We start from the raw sequence: 14311 nt of genomic DNA, 5'->3' as shown, positions 1-14311 counted from the left end.
CAGAAAGATAGTACTTGCATATTCTCTTATTAGAGTAAATTATTCTTTGTGAGATCTTGACTCCTACTGCTAAGCTGTTTCTGGTTATCAACCGTTTTGATGGAAGCTAGTTTGGATATTTTCCCCCTTCTGCTCTGTTGTTTACGTTGTTTGTACAGATCAGGTGCAGAAAAGGAACTCAGGCTAGCAAAATTTGCTAGTGTTGTAAATGTTAATTACATTACATACGGTATCTGCAAACTTCCCTTGTGGTCCCTCAACGATACCATTTTGTTAACAGAACCCTCAGCTACAGATGTGGTTATACAGGCAAAACTACCCGTCTGATGTAAAAACAATCTTCCTTGTAACAAGCCTTCCAATGGGAAAAGCCTTCTTGCCAACGTAAACAATATCTTCGCAAAGTGATTTCCGCTCTTCTTGCCACAGAGATGAAATTTATAAGCCTTGAGCTGGTCTATAGGAGATAGTTCTCTGCTGTGAGATAATTCAGGGCACTAAAAGAGGTGTCTGTCTCCCTTCCTGAAGCACTTGGTTACCTAGTGTATCTTTCTGCAGTCCTTTGGCTGTTTCATGTTATGCTGGAGAAGAACGGTGCCAGCATGGACCTTTCATAATCAAGCTAGAGGGACAGCAATTTTTACCACCTCATCTCCTGTCTCTGCTGCTTTACTGGTACCTACGCATTTTATCCATGTTCGATGCTGTCTTATGGGCTGTCTGCTTGTTGCATGAGATAGGACTTTACAGAAACACCAACTCAGGGTGGGTTTTTTTCCCCCTCCCAGAAGAAAAAGAGTGAACAAAAACCTGAGTGACTTAAAGAAATTGTGACATAGTTGGAAGGAATATTCTTTAAAAATGTCACTACTAATCCAGTAGTCCTAGCAAAATCATGATTTTTCTTAAGATTCATGTTTCTTTACGCTTACTTCTGCTCCTTCAGAGTAATGAATAGTCTTTTCTCTATCTCATTCAAATTAAATAAATTCCTATGCTTTCTGTCTCTGCCTTCAGAGATGGGCCAGTTTGTCATGCACTGTTCTGCTCAGAGACAGTTTTCCTTTCAGAGGATGAGCAAAGTGGTATGAAATATGTGAACAGCTAGAGAAAGACATCTAGGGATAGAGTGTGAGAAAGCCAAGCGACTCTTAGAAAGGTCAACAAAATTATTATCTCCTTGGTTGTTTAAAATTCAATCTTTGGAGAAGTGCTTGGTGTTTCTGTGCACCTTTGGTATGTGAGGCTTAACTCTATGAGTACCCGTTACTTATAGGATTTACAACCCTTCTATGAGATGGAAGGATTTTATAGGTGAGAAGCAGAGGCAGAGAGACTGCAGGCAACAAATCAGTGACAGAATCAAGAAAAGAACTAAGGAACCTGTCTCCTGCACTTCCTTGGCGTTTTATTTATTTGGTTTTTTCCCTATATGGCAAAAAACGGATGTTTTAAGTCACTGCGCCTCAGAAAGCACCTGATTCTCTCAACTGTACGTAAAAATGCTAATTCAGAACAAATAACCCACCTCAGTTCATAATCCCCTCTTTTTATTTAAATCTTAGATATCCCCATTCTGTTTCCAGTTAAGCAAATTGTCCCAGTTATGGTAGAACAATGAATGTGTTCTCAGACAAATACTTCAAAACTTATTTAAAAAAACCCACCAACTTAGCCATAGCTATGATGAATTTTTTTCTTTCACTGTTTGATCCTGGAGATTCTCCCTGTACGTCACGGCTTAAGGAGGCAGGTAATTTGCTGTTGCCCAGGAAGTACTCTGCAGGCCATCAATGCTGTCTGTCTACTGCTGTGATGACTTTGGGCTTCCTCCTCCTTTTTTACTCCCTCCAGGAAAAAATACATTTACCAATTTCCTTGATGACTTACGGTGATTCAGCATCTCCAATTTTAAAATCAGTTAAATATCACTTGTTTGATAGCAAACCACAATATCTCTCCACATCTTTGAGGTCAGGTGAAGGCATCCTAAATTCTAGGCACTGCCACTAGCTCACGGGGGAAAATCGCTGAGATCCAGACTGTTATTCCTGTTCATGGGCACTGAGGAGAGCAGCTATTCACAGCAGCCTTGAAAATCACGGTATGGAGCCCTGGTTCACTAAGGTCCATGGGATTCCTGCATTCAGGCCAAGAGTTTACCCACAGAGGGTAGGTGGCCAAATAAAGGTCTTTGCACCTCCACCCTGAAACTCATTTCCATAGAGTATGTCCATCCTTGGGATGATGCTGGCTGGCATTTGGAGCCAGATGATCTTTAAGGTCTCTTCCAAGCCCAACTGCTCTATGATTCCATGATTTCTACACTTCTGGTTTTGGGGCAGCGGTGAAGTGGTGGAGCTCCACAGGGACCACCAGCCTGCAGCAGCGCTGGTGGGCTGGGGGCTGCTGCCAGGCTGCGAGCTCTCCCCAAGCCAAGCTGCCCACTTCCTGCCAAGTGTTTCTGAAATGGTACATAGGAATGCTTGTTTCCGTGCTGCTTCTATGAACCTCTTCATAGAGCCAAACTGAAACACAGCACGAGTTTCCAGTTCTGCATTAAATCCACGGCGGACGTGTTGCTTGTGTTTGTGGAGCGCTTTTAGGCTGTGGCTTAAGCAGTGCCCTAACCAGGTCAAGTGTTTTTAGGTCTTCTAGCACCACACTAAATTTGTTTATTAATTTGCAAGCACTGTTCTATTTAAAAACATATAAACATTAATGAATTTTGGTGAAATCTGTGTGGTAACCCAACGCCCTTTCTCCGTACATATTTAATGAGCTAAAGAAGACTAAGTTTAATGTTGAATTCATATATTTAATGTTTTGGAAAAGAATTGTATGTATTTTCTTAAATATGCAGTTCCAGCCTGCTTCTACACAGAGCTCTTTCATTGGACCTTCTAATTCTGTTGCGCATGGGGGATAGTTGTGTGACTTATAAAGAAAGATAGAAAGTGGAAACTCATGTGCATTGATAATGCCAGGTAACCACTTAGCCTGAGGGATTAAGTGCTCTAAAAAAAAACACCACCAAAAAAAAACAAAAAAAAACAACGAAAACCAAAAAACAAAGAGAAAATAAAAACATGCCAAGATGGTGTCAGTGACTTGCTGTTTAAGCAGAAAGGATGGAGAAGTCAAGGCTGACAGTTAATGCTCCTCTGAAAACAACCTTTCCTGCAGTTGTCACCCCTTGGCTGAGAGCAGCAAAATAAAAAGCACGGTGATATGCACTTTTGTGAGGACACAGCTGTCCTACTGATGCTTGCACAGGTCCTACATCACGCGCAGAAGTGACGGAGCCGCAAAGCCCCGACTTCAGCAGCAGCTCCATGTGCCAAAGCTTGCAAGATTCAGCGATGCTCCTCCTGCCAGAAAATGTTATTTTGTGGTTTGTGACTTGGCTCCTGGAGATATAGCAACATATCCAGATGCTGCTAAAAATATGGTCCTTCGTTTTCTTCTGGCAGGTTAGAGTAGTAAAGAATATTTACAAGGTGTGTTTTTTTCCTTTCCAGTTCAAAATGTGCCACCCTTGAATTAAAAGAGGACAAGGTTTTTTACCCTGATGCTTAGTTTAGGATAATGTTGCATTTCCATGAGGCCTTGTACAGCTTGCTGAAAGCTTTCCTAAAAATAGGAATTATCTGAGGACTCTTTGCATCAGAGGTCTAATGAGTGGTTGAAAACTTGACATAAGACATAAATTATAAATATGACGTTTTTGTCACAGCCCCAGTGATTTTTGGCAAAACCTCCTGCTGCTTAGTAGCTGGATAGTTTGCATCTGTTTTACTCCTGTCCTTTCAAAGTTACTTGACAAAGCTGCCTACTCTCCTCGTAGGGCAAATGGATCTCACTGACAAAACTTAAACTTTTTATATTGGTGGAATATGTAGATTTCCCTCTCTCTACCCAACTGCCAGTCCATGTCTGTTAAGAAGAAATGAATCTATTCCACTAAAGCTTCTCAGGAGATGCAGCTTGGTGATATTTACAGGTAACTGGATGCTAAATCACTGCAGGATGATCAAGATAAAGACATAAAGACACAAATGCATTCTTTCAAGCACTGTTTCTCAAAGCTTTTGAAGGTACAGTGCCTTTCTGATTGATCTCTGAAGGCCTGAACAGCAGTTAGAATTTCAGGAGATTTTTTTTCTTAACACTTCAGAGCCGCCTTTGAATCCCATTGTGATCCATAGTTTGAAAAAACAATACTTTAAAAAACAATCTCTGGTGGGCAGCTTCCACCAAAGATTACTGTGATTAAGAACTAACTTAATGACAATAATTTATTAGTTTTTTAATTTCTCGAACCTTTTCCTCTGGGCAACTTAAAGCACTTAGCTTCACAAAGACTGTAATACATAATTTAAGCTGTTATCCTCTAAACTGAATCAGAACATAGGATTCAGTAAGTCAGAAAAGATTTGATTTTTGTTTTATTGAGATAGGACTGTTGCCCTCAAGAAAGCTTTCCGTGTTGCAAACAGAAGACGATTAGATTCCTGAGGGCCATGGTCAATTTGCAGTTGTATTCATTTGTAAAACAGAAACAAATGTCAAGTCTCGTACACCAAAAAGGGCACGGGGCCTTTATAACAGGGGAAAAAATAAATAAACTTTGCAGCTTGCTAATAACTTAGTTTTTGTGCTTAAACAAGGCAACAAGGATACTTTTGCATGCAGCGTCCCTGCAAGAAATTAGTGAACTTGGACTATACTTATACAAAACACTTTGTATACCTCTTCTATTGTCAAGTTCTTAAAATGATGTATTAGTGACAAAGATGTGAAGTACTAATACTAATAATACTAACGGAACATTATGCTGAACATCCCACTGTACAGTACGAGGCAGGTGACATATAATCCACTGATGAATATATCAACATTAAGCAGATAAAAGAATGCATTTGAGTTCAGGTTGTTCTGAGAATCATTTTCCCAAGATGAGACTTCTGATACCTGTCATTTCTTCATCTTATCAGACAAAAATACTTAGCACGATATTGGATACTCTGCTTTGTTGAAAGGGCTGCCTGGGTTTTGCAGTGAAGTGTGTTAAACTTTCATCTTTGTTTCTGCTGCACAAGTTTATGGCATTCTCTATTTCTTTAGAACTTACAATTTATTTTTTTTTTTTTTTCCCTTGAATTTTTGAGCTTTGTATCCCAGCCACCTTATTCTCTAGCAGCTGATGTTCGGGTTATCCAAAGGCAGAAAACTGATAGCATGCTAAATAATTTTCGGAGTGAAATGCTAACGCGACTGCTTGCAACGGCAAAATTCCCACTGCCCTCTGCGTGGGCAGAAATGTGCCTCACGTATTAGTTCTGCTTCCATCTGAGTGCGTTGCTGCTTCTCCATTCTGCCATCTTAGGTAATAATTTAATTTGCTGGAGCACCTCTGCTATGGAGACAGGCTGAGAGAGTTGGGGCTGTTCAGCCTGGAGAAGAGAAGGCTCTGGGGTGATCTTATAGCAGCCTTCCAGTACTTAAAGGGGGCCTACAGGAAAGCTGGAGAGAGACTTTTTACAAGGGTGTGTAGTGATAGGACAAGGGGCAATGGCTTTAAACTGAAAGAGGGCAGATTTAGGTTACATATAAGAAAGAAATTTTTCACTCTGAGAGTGGTGAGGCACTGGAACAGGTTGCCCAGAGAAGTTGTGGATGCCCCGTCCCTGGAAGTGTTCAAGGCCAGGTTGGATGAGGCTTTGAGCAACCTGGTGTAGTGGAGGGTGTCCCTGCCTGTGGCAGGAGGCTTGGAACTAGATGATCTTTAAGGTCCCTTCCAACCCAAACCATTCTATGATTATATGATAATTTGTTCCAGCTTTAAATGACCATAGAGAAGCTTTTTGCAGCAAATTTAAAGGTTGACTGAGGCTTGGAATTTTAAGTCTATGACTTTCCATTACTTCAGCTGTGCTACTATATACAGCATACCACGTGCACAGGGTGACATGCAACCTACCCAGCGTTGGGTCATACTCCCAGATGAACCGTTTGGTCAGGAAGCGTACGACGAGAGCTGGAGGAACAAAAAGATTCTAGGTGAGATGCACAAGCCATCAACTCGTCTGGTTTTTCAAGCTTTCCCAGCAAACTTTCCTGTGTCAATGGGCACGTAGCAGCTCCCCTGAACTGTGAGCAGAATTCAGCGTTGCTTATTGTGGCAGTTGGGATCTTTTCACTGTTAGTGGCCCACTTTACACTTGTGGAGGGAGGAAACAAAATGAAAAAAACTAAAACTCTTTATAGCTTTAATCATTTACCCACGTAACAATGCAGGACAAAGAACAGCAGGAGGCTTTTTGGTCGAGCTTTTTTTCACTTTTTTTTCTTGGCCACAATAGCTTCTATCATTAAAAAGCCAAAACAACCCTGTTTACAGCGCTATGAGCAGATGACCTTTGAAAAAACTACTGTTTTGGATGCTTTAGATTTCCTATAACCAGTGGAAAAAGGGTTGGCAGTTTTTGAACCAGGATGCTTTGAAACTTCAAAACTAGGGGTGTTCAATAGAATTTAATTTTTGAAAACTTTCCCTTCAGATTTTAAACCTTGTAAGGTAAGCATGTAATTGGCTAAATACCTTCCTTCTGTATTTTGGCATGCCTTCCTTACAACAATTTATCTTCTCTGTTCTGCCTACTTGTCACTGGAAGCAATCAGCTATAATATTTTAAACACCGATCAATGAATGTTACTAATAAATTTGCAGAAGTAGAAATGAAGCTTTAGATTTTGGAGCACTGGATAACTAGTTCTCAGTTTCAGTTTACCAGCTAAGATCTTGCTACTTATGTTCTTATACTTATTTTTTTTCTATCCCTTCACTCCCTTTAAAAAATAACCTATAAATGCTTTGTCAGGACATTGTCAGGACATTGATTATGTTCTAATTTAAAATTTCTAATCCTTTGTCAGAACATTGATTATGTTCTAATTTAAAACTAAGCAGTGCCTTGAATTTCTAGTGGTGTAAACGAAGCATTCACCACTGCCAACTATTCAAAATCCTTCCAAAATGGAGCTAGAGATACTGCTGGGCTCGCTATGATTGCAGTGATTTCAACTATAGGAAAAGTTTTCCTTGTCATCAGCCCTACAGGACTGTTCCGCTCTTCTTGCAGTTGCAGATGGACAGTAAAAAGTGACAGCTGAACCCAGTCCTGATCCTTTTCAAAATTAGAGCCATGAGAATGCCCCACATCCCAGATTTCTGTGCCCAAGAGCAGGACAAGGCAACAAACTGCAGAATAAATGCAATTAATTAAGCTTCACTTAATCAGGACCTATTTTTTAAATAGAATCAGACCATTAGTTTTCAGGGAGATTTAACTATTCCTCACACTTGGAGAGGTAGTAAGAAGCTAATCCTAAGGAAATGAGATCACTACACAAGCAGCAATTTTAAATCGGTGTTATTTTAAGTTTCTATTTTCCTTAGGAAATCCTTTTTTTTTTTTTAAGCCTTTGAAGAAACATTCTCCTTGGCCCTCAGACTGAATGTGGCAATTCTTAGGCAAAGTAACTTTTCAAGTCATAGTCCTAACATGGATGTCATTATACTACAAGAAGATCTCTGTGTAGCTTATTTTCCATCCATGACGATGTCTGCACCACGACTTTTTTCCCCCCACGTTTTACCTCAGCTGGAATAGTTTAAACATCTTGATGTTTCAAAAGTTTGGTCATGACTCTTCTCCAATTGCTAGTAATAGGTTCTCTAATTCTAGTAAAATAAGCAGCATGTTCTTTTTTTTTTTTTTTTTTCTTTTTCCATTTTGACTGGGGAAGCGATGCAGGGTAAAAGTTCTCCTGGCACACTTTCAGAAGACTCCTAACCATCTCGTTTTTCAAGAGCAGATTTTAAAAAAGCTTTCCTTTCACAGCCATATTCTGACGGAGAAGCAGTGATGCGCTACCTGTGTTGCAGTGCCTTACCCTGATCCTGTGCCTGGACCTGGAGCAGGTAATGGAGAGAAAGAGATGGCAGAAAAGAACCTGTCCAGCTATTTTCATATTCAAACATGGTCCACTTAGTCATGATAACCTTGGACGTGTAGATGGAAATTGCTGGAGAGGAGGGTCAAAGTGATGAAGGGAACTGGAAGAAAGTCCGTCAAGCACTGATGTCTGAGATAGGTGATAGAGAGCAGAGCTTTGAAGGAAAAGTGGGAGAAGAGCTGATTTTGGAGGTAGCCCAAATGAAGGAGGTGAGGGAGTGATGAGTGGTAAGAAGGAAAGGCAGAACTGGACCACAAGGTGAGCCTGGCAAAAAGTTGGTACAGCTGTGCGCTCCGGGGGAAACGGTACAGGTGCTGAGTGCTACCGAGGTGAAGAATTGGAGATGAGGGATGGGAGGTCTGCTGAGGAGGGGAAAGGGAGGCTGTGTTTGTCTCCAGCAGGGAGGCCTGTATGCAGAAATAACAATCACACAGGCAGGAGGGAGCTGAAGAAAAGGAAGGAAGGGTGGGAGATGGCTGCCACGCATAGGGCAGCATGAGATGCTCTCGATCCAGCATCTGTCCCGGTTATAACTATTGCAAGTCACATCGGATGAGAAACATCTTCACTTCTGCCTCATTAGGGGTGCTTAGCTGATGGGCCCCTGACACCCAGCTGAGCATTAAAACAGCGTAGGTGACTTTGCTACGTGATTTGACTGAAAATAGTCAATGAGAGGAGAGCTGGGAAGGGCATCCGAGTGCTTGGGCTGTCAGTCCGGAGCCCAGCTCGCTCCCATTGCCCGAGCAATGATCCCCTTGGAGCAGGGGTGTTAGTGCAGGTTTATGTTGAGCTCACTTACTGCCAGATGACATCACTGTTGTTTTAGTAAAATAACTTCTGCCAGCAGAAGAACCAGAAGCGAGGACATTAGGAATTCACCATGCTTAGCAATAGCACTCAGATTTCTGCTGCTGGCACAAAACGATGCTCTGGGCAAAGCAATAAAACTTCCCTGTGTCCTTAGTGATGCTGCACAGAGAGAGTTGAGATGGGCATCGCTTCCTTCTCACCTTAGCGAAGGTGCGTGCACCCTATTTGACCCGTCAGCCTTATTTAGACGTGCTTAACTCTAATACTAATAACTTGCCCAAAATAACCCAACACAGTAAAAAAAATAGAAGCCAAATGCTGGGTTTTGATTCAAAATCACATTGAGGTTGAGAATGTCTGAAATACATTATTTTCTGATTAAATCGGATGACTAATTCCAATGCTCATATTAAAACGTCCATTTCCAGGGCTCATCCTCAAAGAAGATGAAATGCATTTTGAAGGAGAAAGGATTCGGATCAATGTAGTACCTTACACAAGTGAATTTCATGGTCCTCCACTGAGACAAGTCCAGGCTCTTCCCCAAACACTTACTGCCTGTGAAATACAAGAACTTGCAGGCTTAGAAGGAAAGAATCTCCAGCAAACTGCAGTCTGGATTCCCGCTGTGTTTTTCGGAGACATGACCATTACCTAAGGGAATTGATGTCATGTCCCAGCAAAGGAAGAACAGACTCATGTCTCTTTCTGCCTTTCCTCACACCCTCACTTCCAAGTCAGCTGTTTTGTACACGGTTTAAATTAGGGTAGAACTTGGCCCAGGACTTTCATTCACTCATGTTTAAACCTTCTGCCTTAAAAGTTATTCTTGGAGAAGAAACATGACTATCTGTCAAACGCATTTGCAGGGTAACTCCACTGAAGACAATGAAGTTCTATCAGCAATTACCTTGGCATACAAGCTGAGATTATCAACCACATAATTAAGCCATTTCTTTGGGACTTGTGTGGTTGAGTTCCTTGCTCAGCTTTAAAAATCTCAGTCTATATGTTTTGGAACATTTTTTTTGGTGGTGTTTTGCATCTTGCTTTAGATCTTTGTTTGGATTTAGTAACGTATAAATGCTCTGGCTAAATTTACAATCTGCCTGGATACATATCTTCACAAATTTGCAATCGTTCCAGCTAGTACAAGCTGAGCTTTTGGGGGAAGAATGGAAGCAGTGTTATATTTGAAAAACATCACTCTTCCCCAAAAGCTACAGAGTTCAAAGTTATTCTAAGAAAAATAACAGTTCTCCACGGTGAAATAGCTGTATGATGACTCTCTTATGCCATGAGAATTTTCAGCTATAAAAATGGTCTGAAAGTAGTCCCATTATTTAACTTATCAACAAGTCCATTCCTGGTGCCACGACGATGTGTCATCATTAAACCATACTTGGCAGGAGACACCGGAGAGGTTAAAACCAGAGGTTCCAGTGATCAAAAGGCACCTTCACAAATGAAGTATTTATTTTTTTTAAAAAAGTGTATTTTTGTTAGAGAGTTCATCGCCCATTCACCCTCTTAGAGGTGCCGCATATGTTGGAATTCCTGTGCCCTCAGAGCACGTGGCGAGCTCTGTCCTGCAGGATGGCCACACCAGGATTCTGGTGCGTGGCATGATGCCTCCCGAAATCGCTCTGTGTCCGGCTTCGGGAACGAATGGTTTGATTTGAAGGCACTACCATGAGAATTTAATTTGCTCCTGAAAGATCAGCAGGTGGAAAGGAAAGGAAGAACTGTACCAAGTATAAAAATGGTCTGTTTTACACTGCCTTGTTGTATATTTTATGCATATTTTAATTACCATCTTAAGTGACGAACTGTTCAGAGAAATTACTGTGTATGCTTGTGTGTTTTTTCTGTAGCAGCGCAGTGAGATCCTTCACTGATTGATGATATAAATATAAAATATATATACTTATACATAAAAATGTAAGTATAGATACTTTTTAATATATATACTGTACAGCAGTATATATGTAACAGTGTATATATACTGTGTTATAGTAAATACAGACTGGGATCAAACAGCTATGTGATGAAACGTGTTGCTCTTGCCTTTCAGGAGGTTAGCTTGCCAAGCATAAGGTAAGCCTTTTTTCTTCAGTAGTAATGATGTGGGCTTCAGTTCTGCAGACCCAAATCTGAACATCAAAAATAGTCCAAATGCCTTTTTGTTCTAGTGGGGTATAAAGGGACTGGAATACCTGTCTCAAATCTCTGTCTTAATACCCATAGCAGGGTCATGAACTAAACCAATATCCCATGTCCAAGTACTTCAAAAACACTAACGTGCTTTCAAATGTAAAAATTAAGCACTGTGTATTGGATTTATCTTTCGAGTAAATAATATTTTACATGCTGAATATGCACATGGCAGGACTCCCAAGACTGCTTCAGATGTTAGTTCAGTAGGTTGTTCAATTAGATGTCAATAACTGACCTTTTGACAAGTTGTTTGGACAGACTGAGCTACTGTAGAAGAGACAGAGACCATAATCCTCCTCATCTGTGGTTTTCAGCAGTCTTCATCAGGCTATTCATCCTTTGGCCTGACCAAATGTCAGTGTAATTAGTGTCTTTTTTTAAAATCACTGTCACTTTTCAGTTTTTGCTACAAAGTGTTAGGGAGGATTTATTTTGTTAGTGGCAATTTCAGTTTATCTCAGATGTAACTGCATCTTATTGCTGTGGGAAGTATCCAATTCTAGGAACTTTTGTGTGGAAAGGGTCTGGAGAAAAGTAACTTGTTTCAAGGAGTTCATCTGAAACCCTGGCAGTCCATAGCACGGTGTATTTACTAATTTCATCTCAACTGTCTTAACAGCAGGCTGGAAGGAAGCACGACATCACATTCTTTTGCAAGTATTTTTTAATTGCAAGGAATGAAGTAACCAATAACTTATTCAGTACTGGATATGGAAAATCCAGGAGTAGTTTGTCAAAATCCTTGATTATAACCACATCCTAATGTTAACAGCAGGAAGTGTTTCTTGTCTTGCTTCTGGCATGGTAATTTCATAATAAAAGAACCTCTCCGTTTATTCATCTGGAATAGTCTCCTATGGATTTCACAAAATACACAGTATAATAATCATTCATCCCATTGCCACTGAACAGGAGGATTTCTGAAGTAACGTTCTGGCCAAAGCCTTCAGTGCTGGAGGCATTTTTTTTACAACGGTTGCTGCATATGCAATACAAGCAGCAGGCTTAATTTACATTACGTTATCCCATTCCAAAATGCATCGCTCCAATATAAGGTTGTTTATTTCACAGATCTCCTCTCATATAAAAGACAAACGACCAGGCTGGTGTGCCTAACGGTTTTGATCCTTTTAGGAACGCAGTGTGTGATATCCATACTTGCACCATCCCTCCTCTCTCGGCGCCGTTGCGTAACTTGTTATGTCGTCCCTTTGTGAAGACTAAACTTTCTGGTGTGCTACTACTAACACATATGGTTTTCCAAAACACAGTTCATGGTAACACCTCCAGATGTTTGCGTATCTGAGACGGAGCACGTCGTGATCGGGCTGTGGAGCAAGTCTTACGGATGAAATCACACAAATAACTTGCTTTTCTAGACGACTGACAGAGGTGAGCTTTGAATTCACATGCTCTTTTGAAAGATGCTGGGCAAAGTAAAGCAGAATAGGAGTCTCGGTATAAAACTTTGGCGTACGCCCCCACCCACCTCAAGGTGAAAAATAAAAAAAAAAAGTTTTGATTTATTTGAGAAAGAATCGAAAAAAGAAAGAAAATATTTTCAGAAGAAAGAAGGGGTGGAAAGGTTTTTTTTCTTTAAATACGCAGTACTTTGTTAAGACAATGGCAAATGACAAAATTTTCAGGGGGCTGCAGCTTTTTTGTATTTTTATGCCTCCCATTTCTCCCAGTGTTGACTTTAGAAAACATGCCACGCTCTTCTTTCGGCCAAATTAGTTTCGTCTTTAAAAAGGAAAAAGAAAGAAAGGAAATGAGAGAGGGAATTCTATAATATTTCAGATGGCAGGATGATCTTCTGGTTATTGTCAAAGCATTTTTGTATGAGTTAATTTCTATTGGCAAATACGCTTTGAACAGAAAGGCCATTTTTTTGGAAGGAAGCTAGTTTTTTAGATTTCTCTTTCGAAGAAAATGCCTAAACACCTCACCATTTGTTTTCCAAGATCCTGTAATTTAGGAAATGCAGATTTAAAACAAATAAACGAACCAACCTGACCTCACTTAGCCTCCCTTTTGTTCTTTTATTCATTGCAGCTTATTTTGTATCGCACTGGAGAAACATATGGGACTAAATTGTGGGTTTTTTAACCAGATGTCACTGTTACAGGGAGATGGCAAAGATGCACTTTCTTGGCTGCAGCATCCACCAGCTCCTGCGTTTCAGCTGCTCTGTGTGTGCCAAAAGGGATCGACGTTGATTTTGCTCTGCTGAGCCTGGCTAAAGGCGCAGGCGAGGTGAGTTACTGGAGTGGCTGAAAAGGAAGGGCTGGTTTTGGGGGTGCCTTGAGCTGCTCCTAGGACAGTGTGGAGCTGCTGCCTCATCCCCTGCCAGCACACAGGCAGGAACACGCGTGGGCGTAGAAGGAAGCAGTGGCCAATGCAGGAGTGGGGATTTTTGTTGCTGTTCCGGCTGATTTTTTTTTAATTTGTTTTGTTTTGTTGTGGGGTTTTCGCCATTGGTTGGGTTTTTTTAAGGCTCTCCTTCAGCTCTTGCCCTGCTCCCTCTTCCTTCCCATGCTCAGAAGGCCAGAGATGAATAGGAGGAACTGGAAGAAAGGGGAGAGAAGTGAAGTTGCCTTATTACAGAAGGTCTGCATGTTCTGGAAGAGCCGTGGACCCCTTTCCCAGGGAGTAGGGGAAGGAGCACGGTCTCATGCCTGAAGGAGATGAAGATTTTTGCCAAGAAAGTGAAAAGCCAGCTCTGCATGAATCCTTAGTGGGGTAAGGATGTTCTGTCAGAGCATCCCGGCTGCCAGTAGCAACCTGGCCATAAACCCTTCCCCCTGCCTACAGGGTAGGCTGCAGATAAGGAGCTCAGTGAGCCCATTTGCCTCGTGCTGGGGTTAGTGCTTGATAGTTTTGGGGGCTGGCTGGTATTTCACCATCCCACTGACTGCTGTTCTTGCCAGGAGCAAAAGACTTTTTGTTTCACGTGGTATGTCCTGGTCTGACAAACCCATTCTGGAAAGGCTCAACATGCTCTTTAGCTGCTAGGCTGAAGATTTTCATGTAACTTCAAAAGCTTAAAAATAGGCTTTTCCAGGTTGGATGAGGCTTTGAGCAACCTGATCTAGTGGCAGGTGTCCCTCATTTTCTCATCTTAAATTTTAAGTCCACGTATACTTTATCAGTTGAGACTACAGCTTGCAGCAAACGAAAACCAAGCTGTTCCCTGGCTTTTCCTGTGATACACTTTGTTTCTTTCACATGCACACCCTAGCTTTCTGGGTTTGGCTCC

General features: G+C 41.2%; 1 protein-coding gene across 2 annotated transcripts in view; it reads right to left on the bottom strand.

Annotated features, from left to right (window-relative positions):
• Positions 1 to 14311, bottom strand: part of RERG (RAS like estrogen regulated growth inhibitor) — a 108567-nt gene that overhangs the window by 8880 nt on the left and 85376 nt on the right. Inside the window, exon 2 of one of the 2 annotated variants that reach the window (XM_086610605.1) lies at positions 5984 to 6040. The exons of the other annotated variant lie outside the window; for it this stretch is intronic. Coding sequence (XP_086466731.1) covers positions 5984 to 6040 — 57 coding nt within the window. The remainder of the gene's footprint in view (positions 1 to 5983; positions 6041 to 14311) is intronic. 2 annotated transcript variants of the gene reach the window in all.

This window comes from Tauraco erythrolophus, chromosome 4 (assembly GCF_009769465.1).
Source record: "Tauraco erythrolophus isolate bTauEry1 chromosome 4, bTauEry1.pri, whole genome shotgun sequence".
Taxonomy (NCBI): Eukaryota; Metazoa; Chordata; class Aves; order Musophagiformes; family Musophagidae; genus Tauraco; species Tauraco erythrolophus.
This window is presented reverse-complemented; position numbering and strand designations above follow the sequence as displayed.